Source organism: Pseudophryne corroboree, chromosome 3, assembly GCF_028390025.1.
Source record: "Pseudophryne corroboree isolate aPseCor3 chromosome 3, aPseCor3.hap2, whole genome shotgun sequence".
NCBI classification, from domain to species: Eukaryota; Metazoa; Chordata; class Amphibia; order Anura; family Myobatrachidae; genus Pseudophryne; species Pseudophryne corroboree.
In genome coordinates this window covers 678,354,416-678,374,445 of record NC_086446.1, presented here as the reverse complement: position 1 = coordinate 678,374,445, position 20,030 = coordinate 678,354,416, and the positions used below count along the sequence as shown (strand labels likewise).

The 20,030-nt window shown below is 44.4% G+C and overlaps 2 protein-coding genes across 6 annotated transcripts in view; one reads left to right on the top strand and one right to left on the bottom strand.

Moving 5' to 3' along the window:
- ACTR1A (actin related protein 1A) overlaps positions 1 to 6,453 on the top strand; it is a 119,917-nt gene extending 113,464 nt beyond the window's left edge. The window contains exon 11 of the mRNA XM_063961925.1: positions 3,608 to 6,453. Coding sequence (XP_063817995.1) covers positions 3,608 to 3,710 — 103 coding nt within the window. The 3' untranslated portion in view covers positions 3,711 to 6,453. The remainder of the gene's footprint in view (positions 1 to 3,607) is intronic.
- Positions 6,454 to 13,912: 7,459 nt separating this feature from the next.
- Positions 13,913 to 20,030, bottom strand: part of MFSD13A (major facilitator superfamily domain containing 13A) — a 75,448-nt gene continuing 69,330 nt past the window's right edge. For all 5 annotated transcript variants that reach the window (XM_063961916.1, XM_063961917.1, XM_063961920.1 and 2 more), the window contains exons 8-9: positions 19,126 to 19,319; positions 13,913 to 14,760 (exon numbers count right to left, since the gene is read on the bottom strand). In XM_063961916.1, the coding sequence (XP_063817986.1) occupies positions 14,507 to 14,760; positions 19,126 to 19,319 (448 nt within the window). In that variant the 3' untranslated portion in view covers positions 13,913 to 14,506. The remainder of the gene's footprint in view (positions 14,761 to 19,125; positions 19,320 to 20,030) is intronic.

The following is a 20,030-nucleotide window of genomic DNA, read 5'->3' as shown; positions in this document are numbered from 1 at the left end:
GCAAGGCAGAAGCTGCAAGGATTCTTCGCTGGGCGGAAAATCATGTGATAGCACTGTCAGCAGTATTCATTCCGGGAGTGGACAACTGGGAAGCAGACTTCCTCAGCAGACACGACCCCCACCCTGGAGAGTGGGGACTTCACCCAGAAGTCTTCCACATGTTTATAAAACTCGACAAGTATTGCGCCAGGTCAAGGGACCCTCAGGCAATAGCTGTAGACGCTCTGGTAACACAGTGGGTGTACCAGTCAGTGTATGTGTTCCCTCCTCTGCCTCTCATACCCAAGGTACTGAGAATTATAAGATGGAGAGGAGTAAGCACTATATTCGTGGCTCCGGATTGGCCAAGAAGGACTTGGTAACCGGAACTTCAAGAGATGCTCACGGAGGATCCGTGGCCTCTAACTCTAAGAAGGGACCTGCTCCAGCAAGGACCCTGTCTGTTCCAAGACTTACTGCGGCTGCGTTTGACGGCATGGCGGTTGAACGCCGGATCCTGCAGGAGAAAGGCATTCCGGATGAAGTCATTCCTATCCTGATCAAAGCCAGGAAAGATATAACCGCAAAACATTATCACCGCATTTGGCGAAAATATGTTGCGTGGTGCGAGGCCAGTAAGGCCCCGAAGGAGGAATTTTCAACTAGGTCGATTCCTACATTTCCTGCAAACAGGAGTGTCTATGGGCCTGAAATGGGGGTCCATTAAGGTTCAAATTTCAGCCCTGTCAATTTTCTTCCAAAAAGAACTAGCTTCAGTCCCTGAAGTTCAGACGTTTGTGAAAGGGGTACTGTATATACAGCCTCCTTTTGTGCCTCCAGTGGCACCTTGGGATCTAAATGTAGTTTTTGGGTTCCAAAAGTCACATTGGTTTGAACCACTTAAATATGTGGAGTTAAAATATCTCACATGGAAAGTGGTCATGCTGTTGGCCCTGGCCTGGGCCAGGTGCGTGTCAGAATTGGCGGCTTTATCCTGTAAAAGCCCTCATCTGATTTTCCATTCGGACAGGGCGGAATTGAGGACTTGTCCTCAGTTTCTCCCTAAGGTGGTTTTCAGCGTTTCACCTGAATCAACCTATTGTGGTGCCTGCGGCTACTAGGGACTTGGAGGACTCCAAGTTGCTAGACGTTGTCAGGGCCCTGGAAATATAGGTTTCCAGGACGGCTGGAGTCAGAAAATCTGACTCGTTGTTTATTCTGTATGCACCCAACAAGCTGGGTGCTCCTGCTTCTAAGCAGACTATTGCTCGTTGGAGTTGTAGTACAATTCAGCTTGCACATTCTGTGGCAGGCCTGCCACAGCCAAAATCTGTAAAAGCCCATTCCACAAGGAAGGTGGGCTCATCTTGGGCGGCTGCCCGAGGGGTCTCGGCTTTACGACTTTGCCGAGCAGCTACTTGGTCAGGAGCAAATACGTTTGTAAAATTCTACAAATTTGATACCCTGGCTGAGGAGGACCTGGAGTTCTCTCATTTGGTGCTGCAGAGTCATCCGCACTCTCCCGCCCGTTTGGGAGCTTTGGTATAATCCCCATGGTCCTTACGGAGTCCCCAGCATCCACTAGGACGTCAGAGAAAATAAGAATTTACTTACCGATAATTCTATTTCTCGTAGTCCGTAGTGGATGCTGGGCGCCCATCCCAAGTGCGGATTGTCTGCAATACTGGTACATAGTTATTGTTACCAAAAAATCGGGTTATTGCTGTAGTGAGCCATCTTTTCTAGAGGCTCCTCTGTTATCATGCTGTTAACTGGGTTTAGATCACAAGTTATATGGTGTGGCTGGTATGAGTCTTACCCGGGATTCAAAATCCTTCCTTATTGTGTACGCTCGTCCGGGCACAGTATCCTAACTGAGGCTTGGAGGAGGGTCATAGGGGGAGGAGCCAGTGCACACCAGGTAGTTCTAAAGCTTTACTTTTGTGCCCAGTCTCCTGCGGAGCCGCTACTCCCCATGGTCCTTACGGAGTCCCCAGCATCCACTACGGACTACGAGAAATAGAATTATCGGTAAGTAAATTCTTATTTTTTTTATTTCATTTGAGTTCAACTGAAATAATGTTGATTTGTATTAGCAATTTCGTAACACAAAAACCTAGACTACAGAAGATGGATTGATTGGGATAGCAATACCCAAAAGGACTTTGGATACCGTAATTTTAAATAGCTGGTGTACAGTATTCGTGGCACAAACAGGAATATATTACAGTGTGTCCTTACCTTGAGCTTGCTATTATTCCAAGCAGTGTCCTATAGGTGAGTGTAACTGGCAAATAGTATTATATACTGTATACACGTCTGCTGCCACCTTCTCCCTCAGATGGGAACATTTATGTTATGGAATGACAAACATTGAATTGAAAGTGATGGAGTGAAAATTGCACCGTCACACCGACCAGATATCTAGTAATGTTGCAGACCATCCTATAATGTGTAGAACCAATACACTGCCATTAGACAGTGTCGGGTTTATAGTTCTGCATTTAGTAACAGAGATTGGTTTATAGTTGGATTAATGTATTAAGTTGTCTAAACTCCATACTCCCTTTAATGGCACCTGTCCCCTGGTTTTCCATACCTGTCCTATATTGTCTTGAACTGTAAGTGCTGTTTTCTGGTTTGCTCATTTGATTATGTACTTTGTAATGGGCGCTGCGGATCCCTTGTGATGCCATATAAATAAAGAATAATAATAAAACATTGGTGATCAGTCCATTTGTGTTTCATAGCTGGTCCATAAAGCATGCACTTGTTGAGGAGGCCAAGGAACATGTAACGGCCCATACACACTGGGCGATCTTGAGCTGAAAGCAGGTCACTTTTGGTGTGTTGAGCTGCTTTCAGCTCAAACCCGCCCAGTGTGTATGCCCCAGCGATGAGTAATGATGCGCGCTCCCGCTTCATTGCTGGTGGCCGCCGTTCATCTACTGGTATTACCAGTAGATGAACGGCGGGGTGAGTGGCTTTCATAGCGTCCTGCTATGGAAAGCCGCTCACCCCCGCTGGCATCGTTGGACAGGGGGGAAATGAGCTGTGTCTATGGACTGAGCGCTTTTCAGCCCAGGGATGTCAGCGATCATTGCTATGCATACACGCTGGGCAAAAACGCCTAGTGTGTATGGACCTTAAGACAACCACTGCTCGGGATCATGTTGTACCATGGAAACTTGGTTATGGTTTAGGAAGTCTTTCTGTAGTTCGTTTTGTTTCACCCAAATAAATGGCTGCCTTCACTTTGTACAGGCAGCAGGTTCTCTTTAATGATGGGTGACACTAAGGAATCTGTGGCAATAACTAGTAAAGAGCAGCACCATTTCTACAGAAGTAACCATACTCATCTTACCGCTATGCGGCATTGTGCATGGCGTGCCAAGATGCGACTATTCCTTTTGGAATTACTGGAGTGACCGCCGGCTACAAATAGTCGCAACCTGGCAAGCCGTGTTGTAGCATGCTGCATCGCAGCAAAGATGAGCATGGCTACATCTGTACCTCAGGGCAAGACATATTTTATTCCTATTGAAGGAATATCTGAGCCAACACCTTAAAACCATATTGCAGTTTTAATGCTGGTTTGCCAAAAGCAAATAAAATGTCTCTTTTTCAGTGGATCCATTTTGGCTTCTCTGGACACCTTCAAGAAAATGTGGGTCTCAAAGAAAGAATATGAAGAAGATGGATCCAGAGCTATCCACAGGAAAACCTTCTAACATCCCGAAAGACCAAGTCTCTTTATCTGTCCACTTCAGTTTAAAACTCGCTTTTTGAGTATGAGAGTATCGTCAGGAGGTGACTGGTGGGTGGGTGTGTATGTATGTGTCTGTATGCGCGCTCCAGCATGCCAAGAAGTGGTCTAACGAGGGGAAAAGATCTGATAGTGTAAAGGCAAACTGAGAAATCCAAGGAGGAGAAAGCCTTTATCCCATTCCTATTTGTGTATTATGTTGCACCAGGGTTCATGAAATGGTCTGTTGCAGAAAATATTTTATCGAATTGTATCCAATTTACCCATAACAGATAAACTGTACATAACATCTAGAAAGGATCCAAGTGGCGGTGGATTAAGATCTGTCCCGTTATGAGTCTGCACTTATATCACCTTACACAATGGCAACTACTTGAGGCTACAAAAAAAAAAAAAAGAGAAGTTTCTCAAAAAGTTGTAACATGTCAAACTAGTTGAAACGACATGATTATTGGAAATGTTTCTATTGCATGATAATAAAAGAACAGTATAGTTATATAGCTAGACATCTGGAGTTTGTTTTTCGTTTATAAGGGATATCCTTGTCACCACCTGTCTGCAGGTCAGCGTAGGTTATATTGCACCTTCACCTGCTGCTTCAGGCTAGAAAACCTGCAATGCTTGACTTGCTGTGGCGCAACAGTTCCAAACATCCTCTGCCATGCCGCAAAACATGCTGGGACTCTTAGTTCTTCAGAAGCCGGCGCGCCTAGTTATTGTCTTTGTCTGCATATTATTTGTCTATACTGAAGTGCTTACTAATGAATACCACTATAAAGGAAAATGTACATTTACATAAACAGTGTAATATTTAATTATTAACTTATCTGCCTTCATCCTATTTTCTGGCCTACCAGATTTGCCTTTACTACAGTTTATTTGTATTTATTTTCGATAAACTTCCAAGTCTGACAAAGCGAGGGGTATTCTGGTGGCATGGTGAAAGCACAGATGCACAGGACGAGCACACTGCCCTATATTGCCTCAGCCGTAGTTTCCACACTGTAGTGTAGTTTATTCCTATGTAGCTGTAACCGTAGGCGATTGCATGAGCCCCGGGACCCTTCCCTTTCAGCATGATCTCTGCTCACAATTGGCAATAGCCACTTGTATACTTTCAAGTGTTACATGGCCCTAGCATTTCTCATAGTATACTTTCAAGTGTTACATGGCCCTAGCATTTCTCACATGTAAACTTGAAACACATCCAGTATGACCTCTATGAAATGTTGGCAATTGATCTGAAGTTCTGTTCTTGCATTATACTGCTCTGAGGGATCTTCCCAGTGACTCATTTAACTTCCAGAAAACAACAGGAGCAGAAGTGGCCATGTAATGCTATAGATACTAGAGGAACGTCCTTGTGTGTCTAACCTGTAGCTGTGGATGTTTTACCTTTTTGTATTCATTACAATAACACCTGCTGTCATATTCCAGCACGGAACACTGACATCAGATTTTCCTGCTTGTCTTGTAAATGTCTAACAGATGGGACTATGGATTGTGTACATCAGTCATTACTAAATAATGTATCTGGTTTGATTACTGTATGGACCAGTTGCAGCTCCCTGGAAGAGATTGAGGTCATGAAGTTTGTGACAGTCTTTTTCTGCTTGTACTGTACACGTTACCTATGGTGAGCTGCAGTGCGGTTCCTGTTTAAGTGAAAGGAATAGTAGCGGCTGCTATTAGCTGTATAGAATATTAGATTTGTTATACATTCTAGACAAAGATGACCTGATCTATATATCTGTGCAAGTAACACCGTATTAATGGTGCACCAAGCATTCAGCAGCCACACGCGCCATGAAACCGGCTCTCCTCTAGCTGTCATGTGATGAATTTCATATTTGGCCATAACTTTTTTTTTTTTTTTTTGTGATGTTGGTTTAAGATGGGATGTTCATGCCAAAATCCCTGTGTTGTAAGTGCAAAGAAAAAAAGTTTACACTATTAATGTTTGTATTTAATTGACATCTGCTGACTACACTAAATGAGCAATACAGCACCATGGAAGTCGTCTGTGTTGGTCATTATGTCAGTGAGATAATTCTTCTACTTCCCTACTTCAGCTGTGTTGTATGTTACTGCTCTAATGGGTATTGATTTCAAGAATGTTAATATCAATCCCATTGATAATACAATAGCTCCAGGGGGTATGTTATTAAAGGTCCAGCTGGCCTAACACTCATAGGACAAATAAAATCATAAAGGAGAGAGTGGAGACAAGTACCCATGTATGTGCACTACATATTTCCAATGCCTGCAGGATAACCGTCCAAATTGCATCCCCATTACACCGACTGCAGACCCACCCTGAGTATTTGGGTGCGGCAGCAGGGTCCCAGGAGCTTTAATATATGGGTGATAGGTTTTTTTTTTTTTCATTATTAAGATACAGCATAAAACACAGCTGCCTGGGCTTCTTTAAAGAAATTGCCTCACGCTGTTTAATAGGTTAAAGCTACATTATTGTGAATCTAGATCTTCATACTACATTGATTCAGTGTGCTCCGTTGAGGCATCCCCCATCATTTCTATTAAATGGCAGTCAGCATTTATCAGCTTGCATTTTATTTTATTTTTTTCTGATTTGTAGTTCCGTAATTTGTAATATCTGCCTGATCCTGTACCGTGCACAAGTAAAACTGTCAGCTGGTGACTTCGAAAACACATTCAGAATCCTAAAATAAAAATATCTTATTCAACCAGTGTCGTGTGATGAGTACTATCGGGTGTGTATTGGAAAGACCGGTGCACAACAACAGTACTGTGGAGAAAATAGAATTTTATTTTTATGGCAAATTATGATCACACCAGAACATGGCAGTGATGCAGTTGGTCCGGCACAAGGATGTCCTGAGATGAAATTAGGTATACAGTTAGACATTCGGTTAGTTGAATAGCAAATGTTAGAAACTTCTAGGTAAGTGCTAGAGTTTACCTAGTACAATCTCAGAATTTCATTGTAAACAGTTTTTTGTATCATGAGATGATGAAGTTGTCCCAAGGGTAAAAGTTTCACAGGTTAAAAATACATTAATAAAAAAAAACAATAAAGAAGACTGATTTTGATATCAGTTTGGAAAACGGCTCAAATAAGTTCCGAGTCTGGAGTTTCTGAATGCTCATCGGTTTGCAGGGATAAATTATGGTCCGGTAAAATCACTAATTTTCCTATGCACCTCTATGGGGATATGATGCAAAATAAGTGATGTTCTGCTCACAATGTGCCGCTGTTACAAGCAGACAAACAGCACATCACCCGCAACTGTAGCGCCATCTAGATGTCTGAATGAGCCTTAATTATGGATCTAAAATATTAGCTGTTTCCTGGCGTCATGAGAATAACTCAACACAGGACATTCTACATTAACCAAAACTCCTTTGTGAGTTCTTTAGTGAAGATACAGAACCTTTCTGGAAAGTAAATAGATGACAGATCTGCTATTTGTACGCTGAAATATTATTTTGCGGTAATTATGCACAGCATTTCATCCATGCTGCACAACAAATTGTTTTGAAAGACTGTTTGAGATCATTACCAGAATAGAAAAAGAAAATGTTAATTCCTTCATTAATTTCTAAGGCTGTTCTAACCAACAGTAGATCATGTTTGAAGCACAGAAAATGAAATGCAAAAAATAAGAATTTACTTACCGATAATTCTATTTCTCGGAGTCCGTAGTGGATGCTGGGGTTCCTGAAAGGACCATGGGGAATAGCGGCTCCGCAGGAGACAGGGCACAAAAAGTAAAGCTTTAGGATCAGGTGGTGTGCACTGGCTCCTCCCCCTATGACCCTCCTCCAAGCCAGTTAGGTACTGTGCCCGGACGAGCGTACACAATAAGGGAGGAATTTTGAATCCCGGGTAAGACTCATACCAGCCACACCAATCACACCGTACAACTTGTGATCTAAACCCAGTTAACAGTATGATAACAGCGGAGCCTCTGAAAAGATGGCTCACAACAATAATAACCCGATTTTTGTAACTATGTACAAGTATTGCAGATAATCCGCACTTGGGATGGGCGCCCAGCATCCACTACGGACTCCGAGAAATAGAATTATCGGTAAGTAAATTCTTATTTTCTCTATCGTCCTAGTGGATGCTGGGGTTCCTGAAAGGACCATGGGGATTATACCAAAGCTCCCAAACGGGCGGGAGAGTGCGGATGACTCTGCAGCACCGAATGAGAGAACTCCAGGTCCTCTTTTGCCAGGATATCAAATTTGTAGAATTTTACAAACGTGTTCTCCCCTGACCACGTAGCTGCTCGGCAGAGTTGTAATGCCGAGACCTCTCGGGCAGCCGCCCAAGATGAGCCCACCTTCCTTGTGGAATGGGCCTTAACCGATTTAGACTGTGGCAGGCCTGCCTCAGAATGTGCAAGTTGAATTGTGTTACAAATCCAACGAGCAATCGACTGCTTAGAAGCAGGCGCACCCAACTTGTTGGGTGCATACAGTATAAACAGCGAGTCAGATTTTCTGACTCCAGCTGTCCTGGAACATATTTTCAGGGCCCTGACAACTTCTAGCAACTTGGAGTCCTCCAAGTCCCTAGTAGGTGCAAGGCACCACAATAAGCTGGTTCAGGTGAAACACTGACACCACCTTAGGGAGAGAACTGGGGACGAGTCCGCAGCTCTGCCCTGTCCGAATGGACAAACAGATATGGGCTTTTTTGAGAAAAAACCACCAATTTGACACTCGCCTGGTCCAGGCCAGGGCCAAGAGCATGGTCACTTTTTATGTGAGATGCTTCAAATCCACATATTTGATTGGTTTTAAACCAATGTGATTTGCGGAATCCCAGAACTACGTTGAGATCCCACAGTGCCACTGGAGGCACAAAAAAAAGGGGTTTGTATATGCAATACTCCCTTGACAAACTTCTGGACTTCAGGAACTGAAGCCAATTCTTTCTGGAAGAAAATTTACAGGGCCGAATTTGAACCTTAATGGACCCCAATTTGAGGCCCATAGACACTCCTGTTTGCAGGAAATGCAGGAAACGACCGAGTTGAAATTTCTTTGTGGGGCCTTCCTGGCCTCACACCACGCAACATATTTTCGCCACACGTGGTGATAATGTTGTGCGGTCACCTCCTTTCTGGCTTTGACCAGGGTAGGAATGACCTCTTCCAGAATGCCTTTTTTCCCTTAGGATCCGGCTTTCCATCGCCATGCCGACAAACGCAGCTGCGGTAAGTCTTGGAACAGACATGGTACTTGCTGAAGCAAGTCCCTTCTTAGCGGTAGAGGCCATAAGACCTCTGTAAGCATCTCTTGAAGTTCCGGGTACCAAGTCCTTCTTGGCCAATCCGGAGCCATGAGTATAGTTCTTACTCCTCTACGTCTTATAATTCTCAGCACCTTAGGTATGAGAAGCAGAGGAGGGAACACATACACCGACTGGTACACCCACGGTGTTACCAGAACGTCCACATCTATTGCCTGAGGGTCTCTTGACCTGGCGCAATACCTGTCCCGTTTTTTGTTCAGACGGGACGCCATCATGTCCACCTTTGGTATTTCCCAACGGTTTACAATCATGTGGAAAAAAACTTCTCAATGAAGTTTCCACTCTCCCGGGTGGAGGTCGTGCTGAGGAAGTCTGCTTCCCAGTTTCCATTCCCGGGATGAAAAACTGCTGACAGTGTTATCACATGATTTTCCGCCCAGCGAAAAGTCCTTGCAGTTTCTGCCATTGCCCTCCTGCTTCTTGTGTCGCCCTGTCTGTTTACGTGGGCGACTGCCGTGATGTTTTTCCCACTGGATCAATACCGGCTGACCTTGAAGCAGAGGTCTTGCTAAGCTTAGAGCATTATAAATTTACCCTTAGCTCCAGTATATTTATGTGGAGAAAAAGTCTCCATACTTGATCACACTCCCTGGAAATTTTTCCCTTGTGTGACTGCTCCCCAGCCTCTCAGGCTGGGCTCCGTGGTTACCAGCATCCAATCCTGAATGCCGAATCTGCGGCCCTCTAGAAGATGAGCACTCTATAACCACCACAGGAGAGACACCCTTGTCCTTGGATATTGGGTTATCCGCTGATGCATCTGAAGATGCGATCCGGACCATTTGTCCAGCAGATCCCACTGAAAAGTTCTTACGTGAAATCTGCCGAATGGAATTGCTTCGTAGGAAGCCACCATTTTTACCAGGACCCTTGTGCAATGATGCACTGTTTTTAGGAGGTTCCTGACTTGCTCGGATAACTCCCTGGCTTTCTCTTCCGGGAGAAACACCTTTTTCTGGACTGTGTCCAGAATCATCCCTAGGCACAGCAGACGTGTCGTCGGGATCAGCTGCGATTTTGGAATATTTAGAATCCACCCGTGCTGATTGTAGCAGTATCCGAGATAGTGCTACTCCGACCTCCAACTGTTCCCTGGACTATGCCCCTATCAGGAGATCGTCCAAGTAAGGGATAATTAAGACGCCTTTTCTTCGAAGAAGAATCATCAATTCGGCCATTACCTTGGTAAAGACCCCGGGGTGCCGTGGACAATCCAAACGGCAGCGTCTGAAACTGATAGTGACAGTTCTGCACCACGAACCTGAGGTACCCTTAGTGAGAAGGGCAAATTTGGGACATAGAGGTAAGCATCCCTGATGTCCCGGGACACTATATAGTCCCCTTCTTCCTGGTTCGTTATCACTGCTCTGAGTGACTTCATCTTAATTTGAACCTTTGTAAGTGTTCAAAAAAAAATTTTTAGAATAAGTCTCACCTAGCCTTCTGGCTTCAGTACCACAATATAGTGTGGAATAATACCCCTTTTCTGTAGTAGGAGGGGTAATTTAATTATCACCTGCTGGGAATACAGCTTGTGAATTTTTTCCCATACTACCTCCTTGTCGGAGGGAGACTTGGTAAAGCAGACTTCAGGAGCCTGCGAAGGGGAAACGTCTCGACATTCCCATCTGTACCCCCGGGATACTACTTGTAGGATCCAGGGGTCCTGTACGGTCTCAGCGCCATGCTGAGAACTTGTCAGACGCGGTGGAACGCTTCTGTTCCTGGGAATGGGCTGCCTGCTGCAGTCTTCTTCCCTTTCCTCTATCCCTGGGCAGATATGATCTTATAGGGACGAGAGGACTGAGGCTGAAAAGACGGTGTCTTTTTCTGCAGAGATGTGACTTAGGGTAAAAAACGGTGGATTTTCCAGCAGTTGCCGTGACCACCAGGTCCGATGGACCGACCCCAAACAAGTCCTCTTCCTTTATACGGCCATACTGTGCCGTTTGGAATCTGCATCACCTGACCACTGTCGTGTCCATAACATCTTCTGGCAGTTATGGACATCGCGTTTATTCATGATGCCAGAGTGCAAATATCCCTCTGTGCATCTCGCATATATAGAAATGCTCTATAGTCAATAAAATACTGTCCCTGTCAAGGGTATCAATATTTTTAGTCAGGGAATCCGACCAAGCCACCCTAGCTCTGCACATCCAGGCTGAGGCGATCGCTGGCCGCAGTATAACACCAGTATGTGTGTATATACTTTTTATTATATTTTCCAGCCTTGTCAGCTGGTCCTTGAGGACGGCCCTATCTATAGACGGTACCGCCACTTGTTTTGATAAGCGCGTGAGCGCCTTATCCACCTTAAGGGGTGTTTCCCAACGCGCCCTAACTTCTGGCGGGAAAGGGTATACCGCCCATAATTTTCTATCGGGGGGAACCCACGCATCATCACACACTTTATTTAATTTATCTGATTCAGGAAAAACTATGGTAGTTTTTTCACATCCCACATAATACCCTCTTTTGTGGTACTTGTAGTATCAGAAATACGTAACACCTCCTTCATTGCCTTTAACGTGTGGCCCTAATAAGGAATACGTTTGTTTATTCACCGTCGACACTGGATTCAGTGTCCCTGTCTGTGTCTGTGTCGACCGACTAAAGTAAACGGGCGTTTTAAAACCCTTGACGGTGTTTTTGAGACGTCTGGACCGTACTAATTGTTTGTCGGCCGTCTCATGTCGTCAACCGACCTTGCAGCGTGTTGACATTATCACGTAATTTCCTAAATAAGCCATCCATTCCGGTGTCGACTCCCTAGAGAGTGACATCACCATTACAGGCAATTGCTCCGCCTCCTCACCAACATCGTCCTCCTACCTGTCGACACACACGTACCGACACACAGCACACACACAGGGAATGCTCTGATAGAGGACAGGACCCACTAGCCCTTTGGAGAGACAGAGGGAGAGTTTGCCAGCACACACCAAAAACGCTATAATTATATAGGGACAACCTTATATAAGTGTTTTCCCTTATAGCATCTTAATATATATATATAAGCATATCGCCAAATTAGTGCCCCCCCTCTCTGTTTTAACCCTGTTTCTGTAGTGCAGTGCAGGGGAGAGCCTGGGAGCCTTCCCTCCAGCCTGTGAGGGAAAATGGCGCTGTGTGCTGAGGAGATAGGCCCCGCCCCTTTTTCGGCGGCCTCGTCTCCCGCTCTTAACGGATTCTGGCAGGGGTTAAATATCTCCATATAGCCTCCGGAGGCTATATGTGAGGTATTTTTAGCCAAAATAGGTATTCATTTGCCTCCCAGGGCGCCCCCCTCCCAGCGCCCTGCACCCTCAGTGACTGCCGTGTGAAGTGTGCTGAGAGGAAAATGGCGCACAGCTGCAGTGCTGTGCGCTACCTTTAGAAGACTGAGGAGTCTTCTGCCGCCGATTCTGGACCTCTTCTTACTTCAGCATCTGCAAGGGGGCCGGCGGCAAGGCTCCGGTGACCATCCAGGCTGTACCTGTGATCGTCCCTCTGGAGCTGATGTCCAGTAGCCAAGAAGCCAATCCATCCTGCACGCAGGTGAGTTCACTTCTTCTCCCCTAAGTCCCTCGTTGCAGTGATCCTGTTGCCAGCAGGACTCACTGTAAAATAAAAAACCTAAGCTAAACTTTCCTAAGCAGCTCTTTAGGAGAGCCACCTAGATTGCACCCTTCTCGGCCGGGCACAAAAATCTAACTGGCTTGGAGGAGGGTCATAGGGGGAGGAGCCAGTGCACACCACCTGATCCTAAAGCTTTACTTTTTGTGCCCTGTCTCCTGCGGAGCCGCTATTCCCCATGGTCCTTTCAGGAACCCCAGCATCCACTAGGACGATAGAGAAATAAGGTTTAAGCATGATTATAATAGTGGAAATGATAGATGTAAGTAAAGGACACTTCGGGCCAAATGTAAAAGCCTGTGGTTTGCAGGGTCTGGTGGGGATGCGGTTACATTGCCGGCAGTCAGGATACTAACGCTGGAATCCTGACCGCGGACAGCCAGAATCCCGGCTAACGTGGATGTCCATGACACCCATAGTCGGAATAGAACTTGTGGCAGGCGCAGCGAGCCACCGAGCCCACAAGAGGCTTTGATACGCTCGCCCCCCCTGCAGGCATTCTGGTGGCCTGGGTCCAGGTGTCTATGCTGATCACCACCATCCCAAACATGTCTGGTGCTATTGTCACTAGATTTAAAGTGGCAATTTGTTCAAAGGCAAAACCAGTTACTTAAACAACAATTTGGCCCCCTCAACTTACGGAAGCCCAAGTTGCTTCTCACAGGTGATGGTGTTTGGACAGGTTCCGGTGTATCGCCTTATAACTAGTGATACTCCGATCATCTCATGACAGCGACAGCTGCAGTCAGAGGTGCATGAAGTAAAACAATTCTATTCAAGTGGTTTATCCCTGAAGTTACTCCACTGTGATCACTCACTATACAGACATCTTTCCTTACTTGCCAGCAAGTAAAACATCACACAGGACCCCTGGAATGTCACGGTGGAATGTCACGGTCACAAAAAAAAAAAGATCAACAAAGGTTTCTATATATTTATAATCATGCTCTTGGCTTCTCAAACACCAGTTTGCAATGGCACAAGTTGCATTATGTCTTGGAATGACAAACAATTGTACCACAGATGATGGCACCTACCCTTTTTCTCAGCATAATTACAAAGAATCAGTTTGAGTTATCTATTTTGGCAAATGGTCCTGTAACTAAGTATGTAATTGGCAGAGAAGATGATTCTTGAAGTGGTGGTCCATTTAATATAAATATCCCATCTTCTAGAACCTCTATTAATAGCACTTAGGTCAGAAACCACCAGTCACTAAAATGTCTGCCATTTTGTAATATATATATATATATATATATATATATATATATATATATATATATATATATATATATATAGCGCTCAGCATTGGGATAATGATCAACCCCATGCTGCATGGTGTCGTCACTATCCTGCGCACCGTTCTTTAGGAGAGCGCACACATGATGATATAGCGGAATGTAGTCGGCGTTCCAACAGTCAAAATACTGACCATTTCAAATGGTAAGTATTAGGGATATGCTGCCGAAAGGGACGGTTAGGGCTAGGCCGCTCTAGCAATCTAGTGCTGATGCGCTGTGCCTCTACCCCGGCCGCCTCCTCTGGGCATGCGCAAGATCTTCTGTACCGCCCGTAGCGTTGTCCCTGGCTGTGGTGCGTAACGGCAGCTGCAGCTATCAAAAGGGTCAGTGCTACTAACCGTTCATACATTGCCCTGTATATCAGCATGCTATCTTACAGATAGCAGTGCCTATATAGACAAGGGTCATGCACCGCACACTCATACATGCAGGAGAAGTGGTATCAGTGCACATACCGTGCGCTGATGCGACTTCTCCGCCATAATGACTGTAAAGATATAACCATTGGACTGACATGAGAATTGCTGTCCTTCATATAGTTTTGACATCCTGTGGGAGTGCATTTTGAGGCTTAGTCTGGCGATTAGCTTTCACTGCTAAAAGGCGTTTTCCACGTAGAGTGAAATGGGACCAGGTGAAGAGCTGGAGGAGAGCACAAGTTATTGGGATGAATACCAGGAGATAAAAGCACCCTTGCCGGAGAGTGGCTGTTAGTACGCGGCTAGAATCCATCTGTGGTTCCGTACTTATATGATTCATAGCATCCCGCTGAAATATATCATATCCTACAATGAAAACAAACATCAATGTAACAAACCTCTATTTAACTTGTGTTATCCAGTTAAAAGTATAATTTATATATATATAAAAAGGAAAATGTTTGTTTAAATAAAGTTTTGTCCCCTTTTCCTATATAAAACTAAAAATATATGAAAATCACTACAAAGCTCCTAAGAATACAGTCATATAATTTATATTGAATGATTATATATTTTTGGGTTGGGAACGGGATCCTGGTGATCAGACTAAAGATGCCGGGATCCCGACTGCCAGAACGCTGGCAGGGGGGCAAGCGCAACAAAGCCCCTCGCTGCGCTCGCCACAGGTTCTATTCCCACTCCATGGGTGTCATGGACACCCAGCAGTGGGAATAGTTGTGGTGTCGCTACCGGCATTCTGGCGGTAGAGATCCCAGCATCTGTATTCTGACCGCCAGGATCCCGACTATATCCCATATTTTATTTTTTATTATTGTTCCAAGGAAGACAGAATAATATGGATGAGGAAGCTGTTGCAGTTTTCAAAACAATCAATTTAGCTAAGCAAGTCTTTCAATAACACAACCTTCATAATGCCATATATGTAGAAGGACCCATAGGCGCCGATTCCATGGGTGCTCTCGGGCCCGAGCACCCATGGACTATCAAGAGCACCCGCGGAACCAGCCACTGCCCTAGTTACTGCTAGCCGCTGCTGCCCCCGCAGTGTATTGGGAGAGACGCGCTGGGGGCTGCTTACGTACAGTGCAGTGTAAAAAAAACAACAACTAAAAATGGCCGCCGCCAAGGAGGAGACAGACGCTAGTGGTCACATTTGAACTCTAGCACCTGTCTCACCGGCGGCGGGCATTTTAAGAGGGTTTTTTTTACACTGTACGGAAGCAGCCCCCAGAGCGTCTCTTTTAATCCACTGCGGGGGCAGCGGCAGCTAGCAGATGTTCAGTATATTCACATAAGTAGTGTAGAGGGTATGTACTATACATTATTTTGTACATTACTCTGGGGGTTATGTACAGTCTCCTGTATTGTCATTGCAGTTTGTACAATTTATGAGGTTAATACAGGATTTAGATAGTATTCTATATAGTGTATTGTATACTATGTAATTGATGTTACAGTGTGTGGCATAATGTGTAATGGGCATTACGGTGTGTGGCATAATGTGTAATGGGCATTACGGTGTGTGGCATAATGTGTAATGGGCATTACGGTGTGTGGCATAATGTGTAATGGGCATTACGGTGTGTGGCATAATGTGTAATGGGCATTACGGTGTGTGGCATAATGTGTAATGGGCATTACGGTGTGTGGCATAATGTGTAATGGGCATTAGTCACTGCCGCCCGTACAATCCCGCTGCCACCTCCCGTCGAGCACCCACCAGCAAAAACATAAATCAGCACCTATGGATGGACCTAATCGTTTACATCCAGGTATGACGCTGGGACTCCTTCCAACACCAAAATAGACCACATGTAAGGAGTACTCAGCAGAAGAGATTTTACACATTGTACAGACCTTATTCTGACCATACTGTGACTCAACTCCCCATGAAACAGATCAAATATCTGATGTTGCCATACAATCAAATAATTGTCTCGGATGGCGTGTATGCCCACTGCAAGATCTTAGCACCAATTATCGCGTCACACGTGACAAGATCTCACGCGCCCGACCGTCATAACTGCACAGTGTATGCCCGCAACAGAACCAATCATTGGCCCAATCAGCTGATAATTGGATGACCAGGCCAATTGCAGAATGTATGGCCACTTTTAGTAACATTTACAATATGTAGCTCCTTATGACATACATATCTAAATAAGGACGCTGACATTTATTACAGCATTTGTGCAAGTGAGAGACTATAGAAAAGATGAATAATGTATAGTGAGTGGAACTCACTTGCAAGACCATAATGTGTAATTCTTCTAGGCCCTAGGGCAGAGGTTCCCAAACTGTGTGCCGTGGCTCCCTGGGGTGCCTCGGGACACTTGCAGGGGTGCCATGGGTTGGTGGTCCAGGACCAATTCAAACTATACGTTATCAGGGAAAGGGATACTACTGCACCAATTCAAATTATTCATGGTCAATGTAATAGGCAAAACCAGTGCTGGTGGCTGCCAGTCATAAAATATGTGGCCAAACAGAAGCAAATCTTGTCCCTCACCACACAACTGACCCTAAGGATGACATATAAACGCGATCTACTTAATGTAATATTTCTTTCTAAATTTCTCAATAAGAAATTTTTGGCCTAGGGGTGCCGTGAAAAAAATTCTGAAATTCTAGGGCGCCGTGATTCAAAAAAGTTTGGAAACCACTGCCCTAGAGTATTAAATGCAAACTTCAGAAGTGGGCCAGACTTAGAGGCCGCTGCATCACCAGAGTGGGAACGTCAACAGGAGTAAATGACAGATATGGTCAATAGCAAAAGATCCCAAGCATGTTCTTCAAGGTAAACTAATAGTCCAGGTATTAAAGAAAGCCATATATGAGCACAGGAGATGTAAATTAGCAACCCAGTTGAAGTGCAAGCTTATAGAGGTGAAGATGTTTCCCATAGCAACCAGATTCTACTTATTTATCTCACACCTTCTAGAAGATAATAGATAGAATCTAAATGGTTACTTTGGGCAACATCTAAACTTTTATCTAGCACTTTAATAAATATACCCCTTAGTGTGCCTTAAGGGCCAAGCTTGGGAAACACTGGTCTATAGTCCAAAGCAAGGCCTAAAAATGTTTCGTAATCTTTAGATTAGACCGGTGGTTCTCAGACTTTAATGAATCATAGCTCCCTAGAGCAAACATTCCCAAAGTCGGCCCCCAAGTACACCAACAGTCCAGTTTTAGTGACATCCATTCTTGAGCACAGGTGACTTAGTACCTCAGTTATTATGATTTAACCATCTGTGCTCAAGCCTGGATATCACTAAAACCTGCACTGTTAGTGTGCCTTGAGGTCAGAGGTTGGGAATTCCTTCCCTACAGTACAGATGTGTCCTCTTCCATCTCGGGCACCACTATGGCATGCATGCAGTGAGAAAGTGACCATTAGTGGGCACATGTTCTGTGCTCGCACCCACGCCCCCATATGAGCCCATGGTACGAACGGTGCTGCAGCATGGTGTACTGTCGCCCGTGTGCGTGCTAATTCGCCTGCCACAATGCGCACATACCTACGTACGTACATTTGCCACGAAAGAGAACACATCTGTATCTGCATTTTTTTTTAATGGCTCTCGTAGGCCAAAAGTTTTTTTTTATTGAGAAACTGTAAAAAAAAATGATTAAAGTCAGTAACTTGTGTTTCCGCGGTGGGGGGCAGGGTTGTGCTTCTCTTTGTCCACATATTTTATGACAGCAGCCACCAGTGTTGCCTATCACAGTGACCCCAAATTATTTTACAGGTTGAGTATCCCATATCCAAATATTCCGAAATACGGACTTTTTTGAGTGAGATAGTGAAACCTTTGTTTTTTGATGGCTCAATGTACACAAACTTTGTTTAATACACAACGTTATTAAAAATATTGTATTAAATTACCTTTAGGCTGTGTGTATAAGGTGTATTTGTAACATAAATGCATTCTGTGCTTAGATTTAGGTCCCATCACCATGATATATCATTATGGTATGCAATTATTCCAAAATACGGAAAAATCCCATATCCAAAATACCTCTGGTCCCAAGCATTTTGGATAAGGGATACTCAACCTGTATTTGGTACTGGACCACCAACCAGTGGCACCCCTGCCAGTGCCTTGCGGTACCGTTTGGGAATCACTGGTTTAGATAACAGAAGTCCACTGTAGACCTCAGCTGGGCAAGCAACATTGATTGCACACTGAATTAACACTGCCATGTAGCAGCAATAATATATACTGATACAGAGAAACAAGGCTTGCTTTGCAGAATGACATATCCATATAATTCAATGAACATTCATAGTAAAATTAAACGTAACCCGTAGTCCAGTGGTTCTCAAACTGTGTGCCTCAGGAAACTTGCAGGGGTGCCTTGGATTGGTGGTCCAGGACCAATTCAAATTATTTATGGTCCATGTAATAGGCAAAACCAGTGCTGGTGGCTGCCAGTCATAAAATATATAGACAAACAGAATCAAATCTTATTCCTCACCACACTATTGAACCTAAGGACGACATATAAACACAATTTGCTTAATGTAATATTTCTTTCAAAATGTCTCCATAAGAAACCTTTGGCCTAGGGGTGTCATGAAAAATATTCTGATGCTCTAGGGCGCCGTGATTAAAAAAAAAAGTTTGGGAACCACTGGACTAGTCAATAAACTGGATTTTTATTCCTACAATGACATGATGGTGTTTTGTAAACCAATACTTTTACCTGTGTAGACACAAAGTAACCATGTGCCAATAAGCGGAGCGAACGTCTGGCCAGGTTTGGTAACCAAGGCAACCATTCCAAACATTAGCGCTGAAGCCGCTTGTTTTCTGCAGTTTAGCACATAATCTTCATCCACCAAGTCGGTGATCACCAGGTTCAGTAATTTACATGTCCCCTCAGTGAAAACACGGTTGCTGCAACAGAAAAGCAATGCATTACACAACCCTTATATAACAATTGCCTTACAGCTTTTTCAGTCAGTCTTTTAACCACCTTCCATGGTAAAAAGTCATAGCATTTTAAAGGGATTCTAACCCAATATTTTTTTTTTTTTACCCCTTATCAACACTTTACATGATTTGTTCTAGCTTCAATAAAGGTGTTATTAAGTGTAATTGCAGCATTGTGATTACTTTTGTGTCCGATACACTCTGAATCTCTCATTAACAGCAGCATGGGTACATGGCCTAGTGGCATAGATTATCCCTGACGGGTCTTATGGGATGGGATGGGGGGGAATTCAGGTCTGAAAGAGCAATAAAAAGTAGGGGTTGCTGCAGGTATAAGGCAGATTGGCTTTTAATTTTTCATGGTATGGGCTGTGCAAGCTATTGTTGCAGTGTTTGGCCCTTTTCGACACTCTGCCTGACAGGCTGCAAAGGGATGCACTTTTCCTGATTGGAGACAACCCAGAAATACAAAGACAGGGAACAGATATGTCATAATTTCCCGTCTCTTACACAGAACAGTGTAAGTCAGGGCAGCTAAGTGTGGACAAACTGGGGTCCTTATACCTATGCTAGGTGATGATGCCAGTAAAAAGAAGTAAAGAGACTACACAGGTACAGGTTGAGTATCCCATATCCATATATTCCGAAATACGGAATATTCCGAAATACGGACTT